We start from the raw sequence: 25,058 nt of genomic DNA, 5'->3' as shown, positions 1-25,058 counted from the left end.
AAAATTAATCCAAAAAAAAAACAGTTTTGAAAATAACTATTTTTAGACAGATTCAATGATTCTCAGATAATTAAAAGTCTCAATAATAAACATCCTCCAGCACTCTATGAACAATAACAGTTTTAAAATAATTTGAAAGGAATAGTTTTGAAATGACTTGAAATAACCTTATTCGTACCTATCGGAAGAATGCAAGAGAAGGCAAGATTTTGCTCTCAATACCTTCAAATCGTGTCCAGCGACTGTTTTTTTCTGGTCTCTCATAGGTCAATATCATTCAATTCTCACCTCATTTTTAAGCCAACTGCTCTGCTGGTTTCAGAGAGAACATGGCGATGATTTTTTCACTTGAAGTACATGCTGGAGCAATACGCATTTCAAAATTTACAAACACGCCAAACTTTATATCAAATCCGATTTGAACTAACTTCAGACGACATTTTATACGATCTTTTCGATATGCAGTTGAAATAAGTTTCGGAACACCATTGTAAATGACTTAATTTATCCTTTCTGATACTATTTCATGTTTGCATATGCAGCGGAATCAAGACACGAATGCCACAATCCGATCAAATGTTTTGTTAATATTAGTGAATTTATGATAGGAGAAAATGATATTAAAAATCGCATGTCGGAAGAAAATTTTGGTTTATGGAAAGTTAACAACTCGATGGTATCATTTTGAAAACTTTCAATGGACCTTGAATATCAATTCAAAACAAACTTTTCAAGTGGTTGTTAATCAAAATCGAATGAAAACTGAAGAAGTTATGGTTATTTTACTAAGTATAAAAGTATTTATTGCATTTTTTGAATAATTTAACGAACTGCATTGTACTTATCATTATATTGGTAGAATTAAATATGTTACATCTCACTCGCTTTAAGATAAAATTGATTATGTCTAAGCTTTTCTTATAGGTCGCATGCCAGATTTTAGCAAGATCTGACACTGACACAAGCCTTAATTAAGACAAATATTTCACCCGAAGATCGCAACTTGTTTGGAGTGAAACAAAAAAAATATTGTGGATCAAAGATTAAACTTTGACCATAAATTGTCGCCTAAAACGCAATCCATAAAATTGAGTCATGTAGCGCGGATCAAATTATTTTCTAAATTTAATTCGCTTTTAATTTTTTTTTGTGGTTATCTACTTTACCATTTTTCATAAGCTCCCTATACCATTTTGAAATTTTCCATTATTTTCAACGGTAAAGAAAGGTTGAATTTGTGTTATGCTCTAAAATATCTTAAGCCTAGTAATTTTTTGTAGGTAGTATATTTTTCTACGGAATTTGATCCATTGACGTGGTGTTTTTAGTGAAATAAAAATTATATGTGACCTTTTCAAACGTCATCCCGAAATCTAATTTATTCTTTACTTCACTAATGTTCAGCCCTCCATTCCAACACGTTTCTATTTCACCTTGGCTTTGAGCAAATTTACGTCACTACGTGGTAATGTTACCGAAAAAAAGAAAAGTAAAAAAATGCAAACCCGGTGATAAGACTACGCAATGATAAGATGAGGGAAATTTAATTTTTCTTTGCCGCTACTTCTAACTTTCCTTGGCACCTCCTCCGGTTTAGTTGCCGCGAAAAACTTGCCCAACGACCAGCTTCGGAAGACGGAAGATGGAACTTGAACCTTGTTCCTTAAGAAATTGAAGAATTTTCCTACCATCTATGCCACCATCATCAGCAGCATCAGTATCATCGTCGTCGAAATTATCATCATTGGCATTGTCAGCAGTAAAATGTCTCCTGGTGGTATGAAATTGTTAAAGGTGCTTGGAGAAATTTTCCCTGAACGAGGTCCAGGATTTGCATTCGGGGGAAAACTTAACTGGGAGATGAAGTTTAATGATGATTATTTGCAAGCCTGGGCCGGGTAATGTTCTTTTATGAGTCACAAAATTCTGAAGGTAGTCATTCGGAAAACACTATTAGGTTTTCCGACAAAAATTTGGTCAGATAAAAATGACAATTTAAAAGTGTCCTTAAATTAAAACAATTTAAAAACTTAACTTAACTCACCTGTAATTTCCAAAGTCGGACTGTTGGAAGTTCCTGATGTTAAGGGTGTACTTGTCACCCTTGGAGTACATAGATCGCCTATCGGTGGGATCAAGAAGAAACGAGTTCTGGTACCACAGCATCTGTCAAAGAAAATTAAAGAGAGAAAAATATTATCAAAACCACAAAACCACTAATATTAATCCAAACACACCATAAAGACAATCATTAAAATCGCCAAACTAATTCCCCGCCCAAAACGATTTGGGAAAAAACTTTTTCTCCCCACACAAATTTATGAGCAAATTTCCGCGAAGAAAACCGCACGTGCTTTTCGCGCCAATTCTGGGAAACCTCCAGGAGGGAAAAGCTCTACACAGAGCGAAAAAAATAAAACTAATGGCAATTATAATCTCCGACTTTTGTTCTTCCTCTTTAAAATGCAGAAGCAGAAAAACACTATGAAAATAATTCCACCATCATTGCAAGCAACGATTCGGGGTTTGCTAATGGAATTCACTTCGTTCCTCATTTAAGGAGGGAAAAGTGAGATAGATCCTCCCTTCTTCTATTTTTTTTTTGCTCTCCCAAAGCTGAAGGATAATTTTAATAATTATTTGCACTGCGTTTCTGTCGTAGTGAAAAACTTGCATTCCTTCTTGCCCGAACTCCAAAAAAAAATGCTGGCAGGGACCGAAAGTATCAAGATCTCGCCGAAGATAAATTCCTCTCTTCTGGTGTAGCTCGAATAGAATACCTCTGTCTTTAGGTAAAGAACCTATCCTGGTCGAAGAGCTCAGCTGCGTTTAAGTTTTAATTAATACGTGAAAGTTCGGAAATGGTGAAATTGATGCTTGCCTTTGAAGGATATTTTTTAAACCGATAAAATCTTAAATTGTCTTTTGCAGCTTTGAGGCGAAGCCTGGAGCGAAGTGAATTTTTTTTGGTTGAAGCGCTAAAAAGTAATTTAATATGAACTTTCAACGTAAAAGGTTTAAATTTGTATTGTAAAATTTGATAATTTTGACATTTTTAATATTTTTGACAATTTTGACAGAAATGTATGACATTTTTGCAATTTTGACAATTTTGACAATTTTGACCGTTTTGACAATTTTGACAATTTTGACAATTTTGACAATTTTGACAATTTTGACAATTTTGACAATTTTGACAATTTTGACAATTTTGACAATTTTGACAATTTTGACAATTTTGACAATTTTGACAATTTTGACAATTTTGACAATTTTGATAATTTTGACAATTTTGACAATTTTGACAATTTTGAAAATTTTGACAATTTTGACAATTTTGACAATTTTGACAATTTTGACAATTTTGACAATTTTGACAATTTTGACAATTTTGACAATTTTGACAATTTTGTCAATTTTGACAATTTTGAAAATTTTGACAATTTTGATAATTTTTACAATTTTGTCAATTTTGACAATTTTAAAAAATTTGACAAATTTGACAATTTTGACAATTTTGACAATTTTGACAATTTTGACAATTTTGACAATTTTGACAATTTTCACAATTTTGACAATTTTGACAATTTTGACAATTTTGACAATTTTGACAATTTTGACAATTTTGACAATTTTGACAATTTTGACAATTTTGACAATTTTGACAATTTTGACAATTTTGACAATTTTGACAATTTTGACAATTTTGACAATATTGACAATATTGACAATTTTGACAATTTTGACAATTTTGACAATTTTGACAATTTTGACAATTTTGACAATTTTGACAATTTTGACAATTTTGACAATTTTGACAATTTTGACAATTTTGACAATTTTGACAATTTTGACAATTTTGACAATTTTGACAATTTTGACAATTTTGACAATTTTGACAATTTTGACAATTTTGACAATTTTGACAATTTTGACAATTTTGACAATTTTGACAATTTTGACAATTTTGACAATTTTGACAATTTTGACAATTTTGACAATTTTGACAATTTTGACAATTTTGACAATTTTGACAATTTTGACAATTTTGACAATTTTGACAATTTCGACAATTTTGACAATTTTTACAATTTTGACAATTTTGACAATTTTGACAATTTTGACAATTTTGACAATTTTGACAATTTTGACAATTTTGACAATTTTGACAATTTTGAAAATTTTGACAATTTTGACAATTTTGACAATTTTGACAATTTTGACAATTTTGACAATTTTGACAATTTTGACAATTTTGACAATTTTGACAATTTTGACAATTTTGACAATTTTGACAATTTTGACAATTTTGACAATTTTGATAATTTTGACAATTTTGACAATTTTGACAATTTTGACAATTTTGACAATTTTGACAATTTTGACAATTTTGACAATTTTGACAATTTTGACAATTTTGACAATTTTGACAATTTTGACAATTTTGACAATTTTGACAATTTTGACAATTTTGACAATTTTGACAATTTTGACAATTTTGACAATTTTGACAATTTTGACAATTTTGACAATTTTGACAATTTTGACAATTTTGACAATTTTGACAATTTTGACAATTTTGACAATTTTGACAATTTTGACAATTTTGACAATTTTTACAATTTTTACAAATTCGAGTATTTTGACTAGTCACATATAGATTTTGCATGTTTTGCTCATTCCTGTTTTATAGTTTATTTACCAATCTCGGTAAATTTTTGACAATAACGACAGAAAACCAACCTCTTAAAAATAAACACCTGATTTTCAACCTCCCACCTTAGTATTTTTCTTCCTGCAACAAGGACAGAAGCATGAAAACTAACAGCCTGTGGAAGGACATTCTAAATTATTCAAAACTTTCTCAACAGCACCCGCCATATCTACGTTAAACCACACGTTGCTTGGAATCTGCTGCGACGACAAAGTTTCTTGAATGCAGCAACAGTTTTTGAAATGCAAAAATATGAAAGCAAGATTAGGTTACACTAATTCCATACATCTTTGCTTATTCTCTTAATTGAGTTTGCTCAGCCGTTTTCAGTTGAACTGATTCGTGGAGGAAGGAATTTTGAAATAAACTTTTTTTTGTTAAGTATTATTAAAGTCAATTTGAAGGACTCAAAACGTAGTGATTTCATTATCAAGTCATTGGAAAAGGGTCGGTTTTTGAAATAAAATAATACATTTTTTTCAATTCCGATGAACTTACCTCAGAATTTACATCTCCATGAACGGTGCACACTAAATCGATGTCGAAACCCTCACTGGCATGAACCCACGTTTTTTCAACTGTTATATCTGGTGGAGCTGTAAATACAAAATGAATAAAAATTCTCAGAAAAGTATTCAGACAAAACATTTGGGATCTATAATTTGTGCATCAACATAACAAATTGCATATGATTTTGATGATAAATATTATAAATAAACGAAGAAATATAATGTTTTCAATTAACTGAATATTAAAATTGATGAATGTGAACAAAAAAGATACCCATCTCATTTAGTAAACTGAAAACGTAAAATGGAAAAAAAGAATCTTTAACTGAATTTTGTGCACGAAAAAGCTTCCCTTCAAAGAGCTTTCCAAACGCCCAAAGCAACTCAACTGGCATGTAAAATAGTAAACTGCACCCAGAGGCAACATTTATTCCGACAAATAGACCTTGAAGAGAGTTTTGATTCGATTTGCACTTCGCTTGCAGTTTCCGGCTGTAGTTTTTATCAATGTGCATCACCGACCAGCCTTATATACCTATTAATTTTTGCCCCGCCACCGCTTCAGACGAATTTTCATCTGGTGAAAAATGCATCTAAATCGAAGCTCGCCACTTTGCATCGGAGTTTCCTATTTTTCTGCACCGGAATCAAAAGCCATAACCATTCACACATAAAACATTACTCCCGGAAAAGCCCGAAATCGTTCGAAACCAAACCAAACCGAAACCTTTACGAAAAGCAGCAGCAGACCAGGATGGACCAGACGAAAAACCTGGCACAGTCAATCCCCCCAGAAAACGCCTCGGAGCTTTCGATTTCCAACGATCGCTAGTGCTTGCTTGCTTGCTTTTATGCGCTGGTGCTGATGCGCCATTTGCTTTTAGTGCGATTTGAATCCGGAAATAAATAAAAACCCCTCGTGGCAGTCTCTGACGTTCGCCTTTGCTTTGCTGCACTCTGCTCTGCCCGGCCAGTCAGTTTAGTCTTTAAATAAAATAAAACTGAAAAAAGGCAAAATGAATGTGCTGCATGCCGTCTGGAAAGCAAGGAAAAGGGTAAAATTCTAGACGAGCGCAATTTGGCCGGCCATCCCCTTTCCAATCACCACACCGCGCTTAGCCAATTTTGCAATTTATTCTTTTATTTTGCTCCTCCTTTACTCGACAACAAATTGAAAGTCAGAGCCATCGACGTTCATGAGCGATCTTTCCTCGAGAACTTCAGTCCAGACCGGTAATTGTAGGTTGGACCATATGGTGGTGAAAAATGCAAAGTGATAAAGGAAACAAAACTCAATTGAGGACCGGAAATGTGCAAAACCTTTATTCAACTGGCTTCATTCGAGAGAACGTTCAATTGAACTGACCGAAAAAAAATTTCTATGGAAGTAATTTTCCGATAGAAAAAGTCATCACAAAAATGTCTTTATTTCAGCAAAACTGATTTTAGGAAGGATTTTCTTAACCTGTCAACCTACTTCAGCCGTAAAATTTTCTACAAGATTGTATTCACACTGATTTTCACGCGTGTTAAGTTTTGGTCATCAATTTTCATTCACTGATACAAAAGGTATCCACTAAAGGAAATTCTGCACTTTTCCGAACACTCTTTTTTGGTTCACCTTGACTCGTTTTTGAACAAGGCGTTGAAAGTGTGCACTTATTCTTTGCCTTTAATTTGTCACAAAAAGTAGCAAAATCGCGAAATTAAAATCGGTGATCTGAAATTTCCAAAGTTCAATGTTTTCGGGTAATTATGAACAAATATCGGAAATGAAACATGCCGACTGTTGAAAGGAATTACGTAAAAAGGGTAAATGATAGCCAATTAACAGAAGCTGTAAGATTGCTCTGTGACAGGAAGTTTATGGAAGCTGCTGGTTTGGTTGTTACTTAACCAATATCAAAAGCCTTAGATTGTAAATTCCATTTAATCTAAAAAAGAAAACATATTTGTGTTCTCTCCATGCTGATTACTCTCAGAGAACCTTAGTAATACAGAATTTTTAAAAAAATTTGTTCAGAATTCAGCTAATTTGAAATCCTGGACTAATTATCAGTAAATGGGATCGACTAAGACAAAATTTTGTATGCAACAATATTGCAAACAATGTATATTGCACAAAACATTAAAATTGAGATATTTATGATCGAAATCTAAAAAAAATCCTGATATATAAGAAAATTTCCACCTTGTAAAGTTTAATTTTGGCGATCAATTGAAAACTGACAAAAAATGAAAGATATTTGCACCGGCCAGCAGAACTACAAAATAAAATGAGTTTTTAAATTGAAACACAGCAAACAATAACAGGAAAAATTGGATAAAGTGTATTGTCCCTTTGCATTCTAAGCTCACTACTAATATTCTAATTTGTGATTGGCCTTACATAAGGTTGCCAGAATTTTTTCAGCACGTATCCGGGCCGGACAAATGTGGGCCATTTTATCCAAAAACCAGGCAATATCAGGCAGGGTATTTGATTTCAAAATTGTTGACATAAATGCGGGCGATACTCGGGCAAATTGTGTCAAAACCTCTTAACTACTCATAAAACATAAAAAAAAGTTGAAATAAATTTGTTTTTCATCAAAATTTATCAGCAGATTTTAAATCGTATTCAAGATTTCAAAAAAACTTTTCATGATTATTTTCATGAATTTTACTTTTAAAAAATTCGTTTTGAGCAACGTATAAATAAAAAAATCAACATAGATTGTTTTCTTTTAATTTGATTTGAGAATGAGAAAAAACCAGGGTCAATCCGGACTTTTCCAATGAACTCCAAGAAACCAAACCGATCCGGACATTTCCCAAATTTTATATTCATTCAATATTCATGCAAATCCAGATGGAACCGGGCAATCTGGCAACCATAAAAACTGATTTATATATAAAAAGAATCAAATGTATTCACACCTTTGAAAAAAATTGCTTGATCCTTTGTTGGTTGATGTAACTTTGGAAACATTGGCATATTTATTATGATAAACTGCATAGTAGTAAAATTTAGACGAATAATTCCTGAAATCAGAAGTTCGACAAGTTTTGAAGAAGACTAGTTTTTGATGCGTCTCTTTTTTTAGAAATTAAAATTTTCGGTCTGTCTTATCCAGAATTTAGATTTCTAAAAAACACATACCTAACAGTAGTATTTTACAAGTCCGGCAACCGTCTTTCGGATATAGGACCAATATTCTACACTGTGATACTTGATTTAATTTGAAATCAACGAAAATGAACTAAAGCAGGAAAGAGAGACAATAGAAGCGAAAATTTTAGCAAGCCATATAAAAACCGCGATTCCAACCTTTAAAACTCAAAAAAAAGGCCAGTAATTAAAAAAAATAACATTTTCAATTTTGATTATCTTTTTATTGTACGGGTGGAATCTAAATATTATTATTATATATTATTATTATTATTATTATTATTATTATTATTATTATTATTATTATTATTATTATTATTATTATTATTATTATTATTATTATTATTATTATTATTATTATTATTATTATTATTATTATTATTATTATTATTATTATTATTATTATTATTATTATTATTATTATTATTATTATTATTATTATTATTATTATTATTATTATTATTATTATTATTATTATTATTATTATTATTATTATTATTATTATTATTATTATTATTATTATTAATTTGAGACCTTTTAACCACCCGGGTTATTCGGGTCTATTAGGGTGGAATCTAATGATATATCAAAAATAACTATTCAGTACTGTGATGTTTGAATGTAGAAAATTTGGTTTCAGTCTGTGAAGTGGTTTTTTGAGATAGTTCCCAAAAAAAACATTGCTGAGCAGACTTTGATTATACCTAATTTTACCAATTTACGTTGATTTTCCATATGGAACAAAAAATAAACAAATTTTTTTTATCGTTTTTTAGTGTTCAAAAAGAAATTTTTTGAGCCAGTTTTCCAATCTGATTTTTAGGAAATAATTTTGGATTTCATTCATGTTATTAAAAAGTTATTCACAAAATAAAGTGATCAATTTTTTCGAGCCCTATTTGCACAAAAATTTACCATAGCATGTAGCCCTTTGTAAGTTTCTTAAAGAGATTATAATTTTAATGGCATGTGCGGCGGAATGAAAACTAGAGAGAGAATTTATTTTATAGAATTTGAAAGAAAGGTGGATAGACAGGCATTAGTGCGCCAATAGGAGAAAGCTTGATAGGTGTTGAAATTTTAGGCTAGAGGGCATGTTGATGAAAAGCTCCCATGGATTGCTCCCGCCTTTGCTCTGCATTAGCTAACTATACATGAGAAACCCAGAAAGAGAATTCCCATGTATAGCCAGAGGGAGGCAACGTTACACGTTTTGTCTATGTATCGTGTGACCAACATCTTTTAAACAAGTGGTCGTGAATCTCGTTTTTAAGCTTTTTTTTCCTCAGATTTAAGCTTTTTTTTCCTTGAGAAGATAGGAGACAAAAGCTTAAATCTGAGAAAAAAAGCTTAAATCTGTCAAAAAAAGCTTAAATCTGAGAGATGTGCTCCATACGGTTTGAATACAGAGGGAGGCAACGTTTCACGTTTTGTCTATGTATCGTGTGACCAACATCTTTTAAACAAGTGGTCGTGAATCTCGTTTTTAAGCTTTTTTTTCCTCAGATTTAAGCTTTTTTTTCCTTGAGAAGATAGGAGACAAAAGCTTAAATCTGAGAAAAAAAGCTTAAATCTGTCAAAAAAAGCTTAAATCTGAGAGATGTGCTCCATACGGTTTGAATACAGAGGGAGGCAACGTTACACGTTTTGTCTATGTATCGTGTGACCAACATCTTTTAAACAAGTGGTCGTGAATCTCGTTTTTAAGCTTTTTTTTCCTCAGATTTAAGCTTTTTTTTCCTTGAGAAGATAGGAGACAAAAGCTTAAATCTGAGAAAAAAAGCTTAAATCTGTCAAAAAAAGCTTAAATCTGAGAGATGTGCTCCATACGGTTTGAATTGCGTTGCCACCCTCTGACTATACATGAGAAACCCAGAAAGAGAATTCCCATGTATAGCGAGCCCAATGGTTTGAGAGCGTGTTTTTACGCACACTTCAAACGAGCAAAAACGTAGCAACCCCAGACGGTGGCAACGCTATTCAAACCGTATGGAGCACATCTCTCAGATTTAAGCTTTTTTTGACAGATTTAAGCTTTTTTTCTCAGATTTAAGCTTTTGTCTCCTATCTTCTCAAGGAAAAAAAAGCTTAAATCTGAGGAAAAAAAAGCTTAAAAACGAGATTCACGACCACTTGTTTAAAAGATGTTGGTCACACGATACCAGACGGTGGCAACGCTATTCAAACCGTATGGAGCACATCTCTCAGATTTAAGCTTTTTTTGACAGATTTAAGCTTTTTTTCTCAGATTTAAGCTTTTGTCTCCTATCTTCTCAAGGAAAAAAAAGCTTAAATCTGAGGAAAAAAAAGCTTAAAAACGAGATTCACGACCACTTGTTTAAAAGATGTTGGTCACACGATACATAGACAAAACGTGTAACGTTGCCTCCCTCTGTATTCAAACCGTATGGAGCACATCTCTCAGATTTAAGCTTTTTTTGACAGATTTAAGCTTTTTTTCTCAGATTTAAGCTTTTGTCTCCTATCTTCTCAAGGAAAAAAAAGCTTAAATCTGAGGAAAAAAAAGCTTAAAAACGAGATTCACGACCACTTGTTTAAAAGATGTTGGTCACACGATACATAGACAAAACGTGTAACGTTGCCTCCCTCTGTATTCAAACCGTATGGAGCACATCTCTCAGATTTAAGCTTTTTTTGACAGATTTAAGCTTTTTTTCTCAGATTTAAGCTTTTGTCTCCTATCTTCTCAAGGAAAAAAAAGCTTAAATCTGAGGAAAAAAAAGCTTAAAAACGAGATTCACGACCACTTGTTTAAAAGATGTTGGTCACACGATACATAGACAAAACGTGTAACGTTGCCTCCCTCTGTGTATAGTTAGCTAATGCAGAACAAAGGCGGGAGCAATTCATGGGAGCTTTTCATCAACATGCCCTCTAGCCTAAAATTTCAACACCTATCAAGCTTTCTCCTAGTGGCGCACTAATGCCTGTCTATCCACCTTTCTTTCAAATTCTATAAAATAAATTCTCTCTCTAGTTTTCATTCCGCCGCACATGCCATTAAAATTATAATCATACAAATTACGGCGATTAAAATCATATATCGTTTCTTAAAGAGACCCACAATGTACACATTGAAAAATTGATAATGTACTTGGGAGGAGCGTGAATTTTGCCCTGATCTTCTCAAACCATTGAAAAAATGAAGAGAACACTGAAAAAGCGTTATTTTAGTTTTCTTTACCTTTTTTGAGCGAACTTTACTGAAACAAGCATGTTTTGTTTCTTGCAGAGTTTTGCCCAGTGTTCTGCTCTGGAACGCTTGGTGTTCGAATTTGATCTTATTTTGAAAGAAAGTCATTTTAAATGAAGATGATGCTTTTAAAATAATGAATCTATATTTAAACACAATTATTAATTGTTCTGCTTTTTCAAAGTTGAGGTTCTTAACACACTCAATCTCACTGAAATAAACATTAATAGTTTTTTGTATTTTAAGGGAAAATGGGGATTCTTGATTCCCTTCTCTAATTTCTCTAATTCTCTAAATTTTCTTTATGGAAAAATTTTGCAACTCGCCGTATTTTGCATTTTTTTTTTGACAGCGTGAACCTATAAATGAACTAGAGGCTTTTTTCGTGAGAAGAAAAAAATTGTGCTATTTTTGATATTAAAGGAGACTTAATCTTTAACTAAATGAGACTTCATCCATTATTCATGGAGCTCTAATCCTTGGCAAAAATCAAGCGAAATCCAAAGATAAGAGGATCGTGAATTATTTTTGGCCATTAGTTTTCTCTTACAGTTCTAAAAGTTTGTTTTCTACCCTATTGTCATTACATACCTGAAGGCGAAATTTTTTTAAGATTTAGTTTTAGTTTATTGAGTCTTTTTTATCAGGTGTTATTTATTTTTGGTGTTTGTAATCATCAGGAAGTTTCTGGACAAATTTTTTTTTGTTCAAATATTAGTCATTTAGACTCTAGGAATCAATTGAACCCATGTTTTTCGAAAAATCTATTCCTGACAAAAATTTAGAGCTGACTATGGTTTTGAAAATATGGCATTGTTAAGTTCATATTACACTTTAACGATTGTCATTATTGAATAAATATTTTTTATATAATTTTTTCAAGTGGTAATCATTCTCAAGTGATAAAAAAAGACCTTCAAGTCACATTTTGTTAAATTTTTCGAACAAAGTTCAATGACTCGAATATCTAATTTTTGAAAATTTGTTGAGATAACAGCATTGTTGTTTTGTTCTATTTAACACATTTTTCTAGAACATTTGATCTTTGTGAGACATTTCGGTTTCGAGATATAGAGAAGGAATCAAGTTTCCCCAGGGACTAAGTATCCTCATTCTCCCCTATAAATACGTTGTTGACTCTTTTCAGTGGGATTCCATGTTTAAAAATGTTTTTGTTTTCACAATTTTTTTTTAATCATCTTCTTCATTCTTATAAGCAGCGTTTCTTTTCGAAGCTTTTGAAATTCCTTAGTATGATAAAAAAAGTTTGATTCATCAGCATCCTCTCGATTCTATCCATCTAACCCGATAAAGTGTCATATTGTTTGCTTCTCTAAAACAAGGGATTTTTTTTTGGGGTGTGTTCAGTGAATTTAAATTAATAATTCCAAACAGTGTTCTCATAATAGCCGTATGAGAATAAAATTATGCAAAAGAGATAATGAAAATCCCGGTGATGGTAATCATAGTTGAAATATGCTTTCAAGACATTTCATAAACGTCAAGTCCGAATGCCCTGCATTTGGAAAGGATGTTTATTTCACTTTTATTAATATTTTAGTAGAACAAATTTCAATTCGAAATACAAAATTCACTTTAAAGCATTTATTGTTTTTAAATTCAGATTTATAAATTAAATATTTTCACATAAATTGCAAGTTTTAAAAATTTTAATAAAATTGGTTGAGAATTTATAAATAAAAATTCCTTACCCCTCTGACTTCCGACATCAGAGAAAAAGTCAGATTGAAATCTTACATAAAAACATATTTGATTTAAGATTTCAGAATTACTATTTAAAATATTATGATAAAAATGACAATAAGAACCAAATACAGAAGTTTCAAATTGATGTCCATATTAAAATATCATACTCATTCCCTGCTTATAAAATTTTGGATTGGAATGTAAATTTCAATCTTCGATTTCAAATTCAGATTTTCAGGTAGATCAATTTATAAAAATATCTCTAAATCTTACGTTGACTACAATGAAAGAATTGAAATAAAAATTTATCAATCTTTTGTTTTATGATGAAAAATTAAAATCGTTAAAACTTTACCAATTTGAAACAATACTTACACAAATACCAATTAAGGTTCAATCCTCAAGATCGCGAAATAATAATATACAGTCAAATTTTGGAAAATGTTTTGATGCTAACTTTTTTTTTGCATGGAAATTCTTTAATAATTTTTCAAGTAAGAACCTATTGAAAAGCTTAACCCAAATCTTGGGGTTTGATATTGAAATAACAGTATTAGTTCACAATTAGGTAAGCTTATTGACATTATGAATACCAAAATCTTTTGAAATTAATAATCTGAGCGCTGGTGAAGAACGGCAAATAAAATATTTATCCATTCAAAACAGATGAATTTATTTTTTTTAAGTATGATAAAGCAGATAAGATATCTGGAAGTAAATAAGCCATTAGATACCGTCAAACGGGGCATCATACAACAGTAGTGTATTCTAATCAATATTTGTATGCCACAACACTTATTCAATTTTTATTTTATTAAAGTGTTCAAAAGTGATCAGTTTATCATTTTATTTTATACAGCGTAAGATAATTTTTTAAAGCGTTTTAATCTCATTAAAAATTTACATCATTTAGCAATAGATGTACAAATTTTGACATTTTTCGATGTGGTTAAAAACTTTACTCAGTACTATTAATAGTATTTTTACCCCTAAATGTATGCATCACTCTTATGCTTTTTATTTAAAACCATTTTTGACAGAAAAAATGTAAAATTTAATTCATACAAAACAAAAAAATTACTGCAATTAGTGCTTTATGCGTAATTACATAATGAATATATCAAAAACTATAAATTGTTAATCGTTTTCATTTGATTTGAATTGAAAACAATGTTTGTTGCAACTCACCCCTTTTTTAGTACGATGAAAATCAAATGTTTTTTTTAATTAAAAATAACTAATTAAATCAATATTTTCCAAAAACCTTAGAACTTTTGATGTATGAGCTGTATGATTATCTTTGAAAATTGAGTTTTTAGAAACCATTGAAGTTGAAAAGTCTTAAGCGGGCCTCCAATGATTACATTTGACATTCTACTTATGATTTTTTTAAATTGTATTTTTTTTTTTCATTTTTGAATGGTTTAGTTGGATAATGTTCTTATAAAGCTTTTATGTGGAAGAATTTTTCCTAAATTCCTATAAGGGGGAAGTTTCCTATTTTGGTTTCTAGTTCTTTCCTTTGAGTACCAAACACAAAAATAAACATTTCCAGGGAGGCTTAATCCGGGAGCCGAAGAAAATTGCTTTGTTCTGCACCCCCTTCTCTTTTTATTCAGCCTTGCTTAAAATGCATGTCTTTTTTCTTTATTTGTAAAAGGTACTTTCGTGAAAGTGAAAACTTCCTTATTTGTTTTAGATTCAAGCACTTTACAAGACTTTTATGGATGCAAAAAAGATGACGATCGATCAACCCTAAATCAAACGGAAGAATGAAAAACGGTTTGCTGGTTCCCTTAGTAGCTAGGAAATCTTCGATGTATTTTTGTTCGGTGTAAGACTCTCGTCATTTTGAGACCTGTGTCTTGTTCAAATATGCTGCTTTGACGGAGGTGATAACATAAACCAAAAAAAATTAAATTTTTCAAAATAATTTATTCTTTTACAGGTTATTTAAAATTGAAAACTTTGATCAAATGTTAATATTTTGTATTGTTTTTGTTAGACCTTCCATTAAAGGTTAAACCGTCACAAAAAGTTAACCTGTAAGTTTCATTCGACTGAACCTGAGAAGATTCAGTCGTTGCTATAGTAAAAATAAAAAATAAAAAAAAACAATTAAAAAACAATAAAAATAATAACGACTTTTGTTCCATAATGGTTTATCTTAGCATCAAAATAATTAAAAGTTTAAAAATGTGAAAGTGGTTGATCATAAGTAAGAAGGTGGCTTGAGTTGAAAAGAATGATGAACTTACACAGAACTGTGACTTCGATGTCAGCGTGAACTGCTTCCCGAACTCCGTTGTCTGCCGTACACTGATAGATTCCGGCATGATGCCTATCGACACGTTCCAGAACCATAGTCGAACTTTCCGACAGGTGTGATGCACCGGTAAAGGAATCCTGCAAATAGCAAATTGATGTATTACCATTTTGATTGATAATTTTATAAAATAGACTGGAAAATATATTTATTGATCCACTTCAAATATAGTTTTTATGAAACAATCATGAACATTATCTTCGAAGAATCATCTATTTCAAAATTCAGAAAGAACAAACCCTACAAAAACTCCAAACAGCTTTCTAACAAACATTGAAATCGCTGTCTCGCAAGAAAATTGCACGTTTTCCACTTCAGCTGTCGGAATGGATACCACCATCAAAGTGAATGAAAGTGCAGCAGTTGCCGTCAAAGAAACAGAGAAAAAAAAACTCCTGTCTGGTTTTATGTAAATTTTGCTGAAACAATCACTCCTTTTGCCTATGCATCGATATGCATGCTGCAGAAATAGATCCGAACTCCATCAGCTCTTTGAATATCTTCTTCGGCGCACACTTCAGGGTAGGATCTCTTCGATATGGAAAGACAAGAAAAACGTTCTTCAAAGTGAAATCCCGGTTTTATTATCTCGTGTGTAATCGGTTGTGAAATCATATGTACCTATCCAATAATAAAATGAGGATTTATGTCCTGGAGGTTTTGTCTGCTGGATGTTGGAAAACGCCGAGACAAAAAGTGAAGCCGAGAAAATCTTCTTCTGTTGCAGTTCTTCAGTTGTGTATCTATACTGCTGAAATGTTCTAAGTTGGCTTGAGTGTCATCCTTCCAAGAAACCATTCATACCTAACTAGTGTTGTCTTTGAATCATAGTGATGTTTTCTTTCCTATATCAAACCCACTATTCGAGGACTACCAGCACATTGTAGCAAAGGAACGAGATGCTGTTGCATACCGACATGCATATTTAGATTGTCTTCGGAATCGAAGGAAATGTCGAATGCATCATTTCACATTCGATTTATCACATCTACCAATGTTAATATTTGGAGATGGAAAGAGTTGCAGTTTTTATTGGTTTTACACGAAAGTGCGAGCTTTGCAAAGTAAACACTTTCGCAGTGTAAAAGTTCGATGAAAAATGATGAAAAATTGACTAGCTTCATAAAACAAAATTTGTTGAAGGTGTATCCGTATATTTTTGTTGGGTACAGTAAACTGAGGAAACTTCGATCACTTTTTTCGATCATTTTTAAATATTTTGGAAAGGGTAGCTTTTTCGTTATGCCAAAATGTATTAAAACGCTTTCTGAGAAAGGAGTATTAGGAATGATTATTGATTGCAGAATATTCAAACGACAAAGTGTCTAATGTCTAATGTTTATCACCAGTTCAGATTTCTTGTTTCGGGGCAACATTGATCAGCGTTTTTTAATCGTATTCCTAAATCTTCCAATTTTTTTTGGTGCCATTTAGCAATGAATCAAAAAAAAAAATTTTTTTTTGCTAAGATCAAATTGCTTGTTTAAGTTTTCTGCAAAAAAAAATTAAAATCGAAAGATAGACGATGATGTTGACTAAATTTAGGGGCAAAATTATAAACATGTCTCAATACTCACAAGAAAAAAATTAAGTTTTACCTCTAGACGATTCCCTAGGTTTCTCACTATTCACATTTTCTTTTTTTATTCAATATTTTTTAGTATTTGATAGGAGGTCCTTGACATAAGTAATATTCAGGCTTACTCTTGGAATTTGTTTTTAATTTTTAATATCGAAAACTTATTACGAAATGACTATATCAATAATTCTCAGACTATGCATATTTTAAGAAAACATGTTGAGTTTCGATATAAAACAACCCCCTAAATGCGTTGATTTGATCGGGAAAAGTGTTTGTTTACGAGCCTTCGAAAATATAGATTTATTAGGTTTTAGTAATAACATTTTAACTAACAGCAAAAGTTTCCAAAAACCACCCATTTTTTTTTTATTTCAAAGATAGTCAGTCAGCCAAAAAAAAAATGAAAAATCCAAAGTACAAGTATTTAAGTGCTAAATAAAATCAAAGAAAAACATTTCAATTTATCTATAATAGAATTCTAGAACCTCAGTATTGTAACATATCTGTAAACCAGGTCATTTGATGAATCGAGAAAATGATTCTTTATTTCGGTTAATGAATAGTAATTCGATGAAATTAGATGTTCCGTCGTTCTTGGTGACAATGGGCCAAAAATGATTTTTTAAATCGATTTCCCAATTATTCTCTCTATTCAACACACATCGAATAAATAAAAATGCAGAATGGTTTGAAGATAGTAAAGGTGTAAGTGTGCAAAATTTTGTTGAAAAATATTGATTTTGGAAAAAAAATTATAGTCAAATAAAATGGACCCATAGTCACTTTTTCTGAGGGCCTAAGGATAAGATTTCTTGATTTTTTTCAACATGTATTCAGGCTGTAGAAATCCGGGCTATTTTATTTAAAACCTGGCAAAATTCAGGCATTTTATTTCTAATTCTGGTAATATCCAGGCCAATTTGGTCAAAACCCAGGAATTACTCAACAAAAATCAATAAAAGAAAACTTGAAAAAAAATCGCAAAAAAATTGTAATTAGAGTTTAACTCGTACTTGAGGCTTCAAAAAACCTTTCATGATTCCTGAAACTTTCTCAAAGAATTACTTTTTTTAGGTTTGATCTGAGAATGAGCAAAACCCGGAAAAAAACCAGAATTTTTCAATGAATATCGAACATCCGGGCCGGACCGAACTTTTCCCAAATTTTATATTAAACACCCGTGTAATCTGACAACCTTATTTTAGGATCAACGTTGTTGCAGCAGAGTACTATCATGTAAAATGTTATAAGAAAGATAAAATAAGCCATGAATTCACCTATAGACATACATATAATTGCTTGATTTTTTTTTTAATCCGTTTGTTGAACATGGTTATTCAACAATCAAAATTTTTTTGATATTTTTCATATCAAAGTGTAATTTTCAAAGCCCCCATCATAGTAAACAAAAGCATTTTCAAACCTTGCTATGTTTGTAAAAAAAATTCTTGATGTGTTCATTATATTATCTTTGTTGGACCCATAGTCACTCCTTTTTGTCGTTTTATGAATAGTGTTCTGAAAATTTTAATAACTTATGGAATTTTCAACCAATTCAAAAAGGGCTTCCGATATAGCTCAGTTGGCAAGTCTGTTGTCTCCTGAGCCGATGTCCGCGAGTTCGAGCCCAAGAGTAAACATCGAACACAGTTGTACCGGATAAGTTTTTCAATAACGATCCGTAAACTGCAACGTTGATAAAGTTGCGAATGCCATAAAGATGGTAAAACGACTATAATCGAAACAAAAAAAAATCCAATTCAAAAAAACAACACTGTTTCATGTAGAGTAAATTGTAATGCATGTATCTGACACAAAAAGAACTTTGTTATGTGTTATAATTTGCTCGTACATGACAATTTCTAATAGTGTTGTTTGAATGTCCATTCTAAACAGAACTTTCAAGAATTTTAGAATTAAAACAAAATATATATGAGGATCTCAGAGCCAAAGGAATATAAGTGACAAACTGGTCGATTTTGAGATAATGATGCCAAACAAATTTTCACATTTCAATCTTTATTTTATGATTTTTTCGAATTTTTGAATATTTTTCAACATACTTTTACCCTCTGATAGAAAAAGTTCACCCGTTAAAAAAAATTCCCTGTAAAGTTTTTAGGAAATGAATTCACCGTAGTAACGAAAAATACACGATCCAAAAAAGGCATTTAAAAATAATTAATAATTTTTTAATAAAACTCAAATCTTGACACTAGAAATCCCTAATTCGTCTTTAAAATGGATTTTCTACTGATTTGTTTTGAACGAAATTGATAAGTTGGTGTTTTTAAAGCAAAGTCAAATCATTTTAAAGTTTTCTACAAATTTCCTAAATGAAATTAAAACCATTTTTTAAAAATCAGAATTAGGTTGGAAATATTATGTCTATGTAGGTTTGTTGGTCAATCCATTTTTTTTTCATTGGTTTCACTCAAATCGGATTCATTTTAAAAATTATAAACGCTCTATCATCAAAACAAGAGGTGATAGACCAAATCCGACAAATGATTCAAGCTCAGGACGTCAACATTTTTCATATTAATCATTAAAACATAGGTACCGTAAAACTAGGTAACTTTGATCACCGGGGAAGCTTTGATAAACATGAAATTTTTCCACATAATCATCTATAACTTAGTCTAAAGTTAAAACAACTTAATACTTTTTTCTACGTTTGAAAACCTAAAGGTTGAGTTTAAAATAGGGAAAAACTTAGTTTGCTTTTAAAAATTTTAAAAACAAGTATTTTCAAAATCTTTAAATATCAATTTTTTCCAAGGCTCGCAAACAATCACCCTTCCTGATGAAATCAAATTGTTAAGATGCAGCAGGTTGACATATATCACAGTTCAACTTTTTCCTTAGTAAATTTATAGTTTTTGTTGCATTTCGAGGTAAATTTTTGATATTTAAAAAATAGAGGCATTTTCCAAGAGTGCGCCAGTTAAGGACAAAAGGCTAGAAACCTTATCAAATGGAAAAGTTTGAAGAAAAAAATAAAAAGGGAAAATTTGATTGAAGGCAAAAAATCATTTTTTTGGCGCTATATTTTATTTTATTGTTTAAAAGTTTAGCTCCTTCATTTAAGCAGCATCATTGTCCCTATTTCGATTTTAATTGTTGTTCAGTCTTAACACACAAACTGCCTTAGTTTATCAATCATTAGCATTTGTAAATATTTTAGAGGGGTTTTGTATCCTTTATGATAAAGAAAAATCGAACTTAGAATTTCTGCACCCATGTTTTACGTTTATAGGAGTTCAGTACTGGTTTTAAGATGTGAAACATGCCCCATTCCCCTTTACAGAAAATAATCGAGAAATATTGCAAAAAGTTACTAATTAAATATTTTTGGCTTTTTCGGTCTTTTTAGTATATCAAACAACTTTGTTTTGAAATACCCGACGTTTCGACCAGTTTTGGTGGTCTTTTTCAAGGGAACTAGAAATTTATTATAGATTTACAAATTTGTTACGGAGCGTTGTTAATTAATAAATTATGTAGTGTGTAACTCACTTATTAGTCTGTTGTTCTTGTCAGTGTCGTTTTTATCCAACGGTTAGGAGTCCAGAATTTGCTGCTCGTCTGTGGTAGACAACATGTTATTTTAGTACAATAGATTAATTTTAACTATCTTACATTTTTGCACGGATAAAAAGTAATAAATTTCATCCGTTTTTCTACGGTCCCACTGCACATCAACGTTAGAATTTAAAATGGTGTCTGAGATGTGTGGGACGTGTGGGTATAATCATATGTTGAATTTTCTGGTTCGGATCTTAGGTGTGGAAATGATTGGTTGTGTACAGTGTGTGGGCTAAGTGTGTTTGTACTATTTCTATTGCTGTTTTTTGTTTTGGTGTGTGTTTTAACTGAGTGTAGAATTCCTGCGTATGTAGCACTAAGTCTGGCGGTGTCGGTTCTAAAGTTTACGGCATTCTCGGTGTTGGTTATATGGCACATCTCCAATACTCGAAGGCTTGATTTGTATTGGGCACGATCGATGATTCTCGCTCTGATGTGGTCAAACCTGTGTGTTGTTGAGATGATATGGTCTGTCATAGCTGTTGTCTCTCCGAGTTTTTTCTTTATGTCCGTGGTGTCTGTGGTTCCATTGGCGAGTACTCTCTCATATTTGTTTACATCGGATTTGTGTCCGTACAATCTTTTTGTAAGAGTGTTCGTACTCATTCCAATGTAAACAACTTCGCAGTCACGACATGGTATGCTGTAGATAATGTTGGACTGTTGAGCTGGTAAAACGGGATCCTTAACGTTTGGATAAAGTTTTCCAACATTATTTATGGATTTCTGGGCTATTTTGATGTTCGGAAAGTTCTTTTTCAGGTCTTTGGATATTTTGCAGGTTAGTGAAGGTATGTATGATAGGGTTCTGTAGCTGGTTTCGTCGGATTGTGATGGGTGAGTTGCGGTGTTGTTGTCGATATTTGATGCTGGTTGTTCGCTGCTATTGCTGTGTTGATGGTGCTGTTCGGCGGAGGTGCTGATTGGATGGTTGGATGGTGATGATGGTCTTGCAGTGGTGGATACATTATGTTGGGTGATGTTGCTGTTTATGCTGTGGTCGTTGAATCGGTTTAGTAATCTATTTATTAGTTTTGCAGGGTAATCATTGGCTCTTAGATGCTGGAAGATGATCTGTTTGCATTGCTGGGGCGTTTGATTGGTTGTTAGTTTCCTGACTCTTTTTATGAAGTTGTGGGCTACGTTCAACTTCATCATTGGGGGGTGGTGGGAGTTGAAGTTCAGCAATCTACCCGATGAGATTGGTTTGGCGCACCATCAACACAGCAATAGCAGCGAACAACCAGCATCAAATATCGACAACAACACCGCAACTCACCCATCACAATCCGACGAAACCAGCTACAGAACCCTATCATACATACCTTCACTAACCTGCAAAATATCCAAAGACCTGAAAAAGAACTTTCCGAACATCAAAATAGCCCAGAAATCCATAAATAATGTTGGAAAACTTTATCCAAACGTTAAGGATCCCGTTTTACCAGCTCAACAGTCCAACATTATCTACAGCATACCATGTCGTGACTGCGAAGTTGTTTACATTGGAATGAGTACGAACACTCTTACAAAAAGATTGTACGGACACAAATCCGATGTAAACAAATATGAGAGAGTACTCGCCAATGGAACCACAGACACCACGGACATAAAGAAAAAACTCGGAGAGACAACAGCTATGACAGACCATATCATCTCAACAACACACAGGTTTGACCACATCAGAGCGAGAATCATCGATCGTGTCCAATACAAATCAAGCCTTCGAGTATTGGAGATGTGCCATATAACCAACACCGAGAATGCCGTAAACTTTAGAACCGACACCGCCAGACTTAGTGCTACATACGCAGGAATTCTACACTCAGTTAAAACACACACCAAAACAAAAAACAGCAATAGAAATAGTACAAACACACTTAGCCCACACACTGTACACAACCAATCATTTCCACACCTAAGATCCGAACCAGAAAATTCAACATATGATTATACCCACACGTCCCACACATCTCAGACACCATTTTAAATTCTAACGTTGATGTGCAGTGGGACCGTAGAAAAACGGATGAAATTTATTACTTTTTATCCGTGCAAAAATGTAAGATAGTTAAAATTAATCTATTGTACTAAAATAACATGTTGTCTACCACAGACGAGCAGCAAATTCTGGACTCCTAACCGTTGGATAAAAACGACACTGACAAGAACAACAGACTGATAAGTGAGTTACACACTACATAATTTATTAATTAACAACGCTCCGTAACAAATTTGTAAATCTATAATAAATTTCTAGTTCCCTTGAAAAAGACCACCAAAACTGGTCGAAACGTCGGGTATTTCAAAACAAAGTTGTTTGATATACTAAAAAGACCGAAAAAGCCAAAAATATTTAATGAAAAACATCCGGTCGTAGCATAAAAACAAAGTTACTAATCTTACCCCGTTTTAAGGTATCAACAATATTGTTCCCTTTCTTTCTTAAATGCTTTAATACTAATCTTTTTCATCCTCATATTTTCTTAAATTTTCAATCAATTTTACTTAATTTCAAAGTCACACTATTATTTTTTTCTATTTTTCTAAATAAGTATGTTTATGTTTTTCAATTTTGATTTTTTGTTTTGATAACTTAATCTTCTTGTAAGCCTATAGATCCAAATTTGAATTATGGATAATAATTATTTTTATTCTACCACTGAATCCTGCGTTGATCACTCATTTCAACAACATTAAATTAAATTCTATCAACAACTTTGTGTTTTGAAAAAAAATCTTCGAGTTCATCAGTTTATAATTTTGTTGTTATATTGATTTCAAATTTGTGAACTTTACCGCTTTAAATTTATTTTTATGTTGTTTTCTACTAACAAAATAAAGAACATCCCCAAGTAACACACAAAATTCAGATTGGTTTTATAATTTTTGAACGCTAGTTTATAAAGGACGTATAATATCTATTATTGGTTTAAAAATCATTTAATAATAACCTTTTTACAACTAGTCTCTAGGACATCTACACGCCCATTAAATATCCAACTTATATAACAACATTAAACTTTTGAGATTTGATTTTTATTAGGCACTTTGAGTGTCCTATAAAACATTTTTATATTTGAAAAGACCAAGGATTTGAAAATGTTTAATTATACCTTCCTATGAACCTGTTCAGATTTATAAAAGCCCTTTTAAACCAATTCCTAGTATTCGTGTTCTTATACGGTCATTACAAGTGGCTTAGGTTTTAAACATGCATATAAATAACTTTTTGTGGCGTCTATAAACCGTTTATAAGGAACTTAAACTTCTATACGCTGTAAAAGTTTTTTAAAAGTTATTCGGTCGAATAATTGGCTTACAACAGTCAGTCGTCTCTCAATCAGGGGCGGTCCTAGAGCTGGCTCTTGGGGGGGGGGGGGGTGATTTTCCAAATTTTCAAAAATCAGTCATTAACGTAAATATATAGCGAAAAAAAACGTTCATTTGAAGAGTGCGAGTGGGGGGGATGGGGGGAGGGGGGTTTGTGTGCAGTTTCAAATGAGACTTTAATATTTGCTGCACACCAGACCCGTGCGATGGACACGTCCATGGGTGAGGGATTTCGAATTTCAAATTTTGTTAGAAATTATAAAATATCTACCAAAAAGAGGACAATAATAAGCAAATTGATTTCTAAAACCATATTGAAACCCATAATCATCACACAAACTCGAAAAAAAGATACTGATACGAATCAAATTAAATCAGAATCAAAATTTCCAATCAATTTTATTTCCGGTTAGTCATTAATAATTCATTCGAAATGTTGATACTTATTCTGAGCAAAAAAAAAAATTCAAGCAAGTATTTTCAAAACATCAAAAACGGAATGCGAATTAAAACTTGGAATAAAGCCAGAATTTGAAGCTTCGGGCATAACAATCAGTGCACAGAAGAAGAATAGATCATATATAACACCTGATTTGATAAGAAATTAAACTCGAATTCTTACAAAAAATCAGATCAGGTCAGAATATTTAATTGATAATAGTGTAAATTATCAACCATATTAATTTACATTCTTTTCTTCAATTTCCATTTTAGTTTCTGTTGAAAAATTCCTCTGTAATGTAATTTATTTGAAATACTATTCAATCACAATTTGAAATGTGAATTATCGACGAGGAAATTATATCCATTTTGAACTTCAGAGAATTTATTCGAAATAAGTAGATGATTAATTTAAAAATGAAAATAATTAATTCTATCAAGTTATCAAGTTTATAACTTTATGTATTTCAAATACAACAACAATTCATCATCA

General features: G+C 31.8%; 1 protein-coding gene across 1 annotated transcript in view; it reads right to left on the bottom strand.

Moving 5' to 3' along the window:
- LOC129743450 (hemicentin-2-like) overlaps positions 1-25,058 on the bottom strand; it is a 410,268-nt gene that overhangs the window by 94,544 nt on the left and 290,666 nt on the right. The window contains exons 6-9 of the mRNA XM_055735485.1: positions 15,554-15,701; positions 5,213-5,310; positions 2,045-2,166; positions 1,612-1,771 (exon numbers count right to left, since the gene is read on the bottom strand). Of these exons, the coding sequence (XP_055591460.1) occupies positions 1,612-1,771; positions 2,045-2,166; positions 5,213-5,310; positions 15,554-15,701 (528 nt within the window). The remainder of the gene's footprint in view (positions 1-1,611; positions 1,772-2,044; positions 2,167-5,212; positions 5,311-15,553; positions 15,702-25,058) is intronic.

Source organism: Uranotaenia lowii, chromosome 2 (genome assembly GCF_029784155.1).
Source record: "Uranotaenia lowii strain MFRU-FL chromosome 2, ASM2978415v1, whole genome shotgun sequence".
In the NCBI taxonomy this organism is placed as follows: Eukaryota; Metazoa; Arthropoda; class Insecta; order Diptera; family Culicidae; genus Uranotaenia; species Uranotaenia lowii.
The sequence above is the reverse complement of the archived record's forward strand: the minus strand, read 5'-3'. Positions and strand labels throughout refer to the sequence as shown.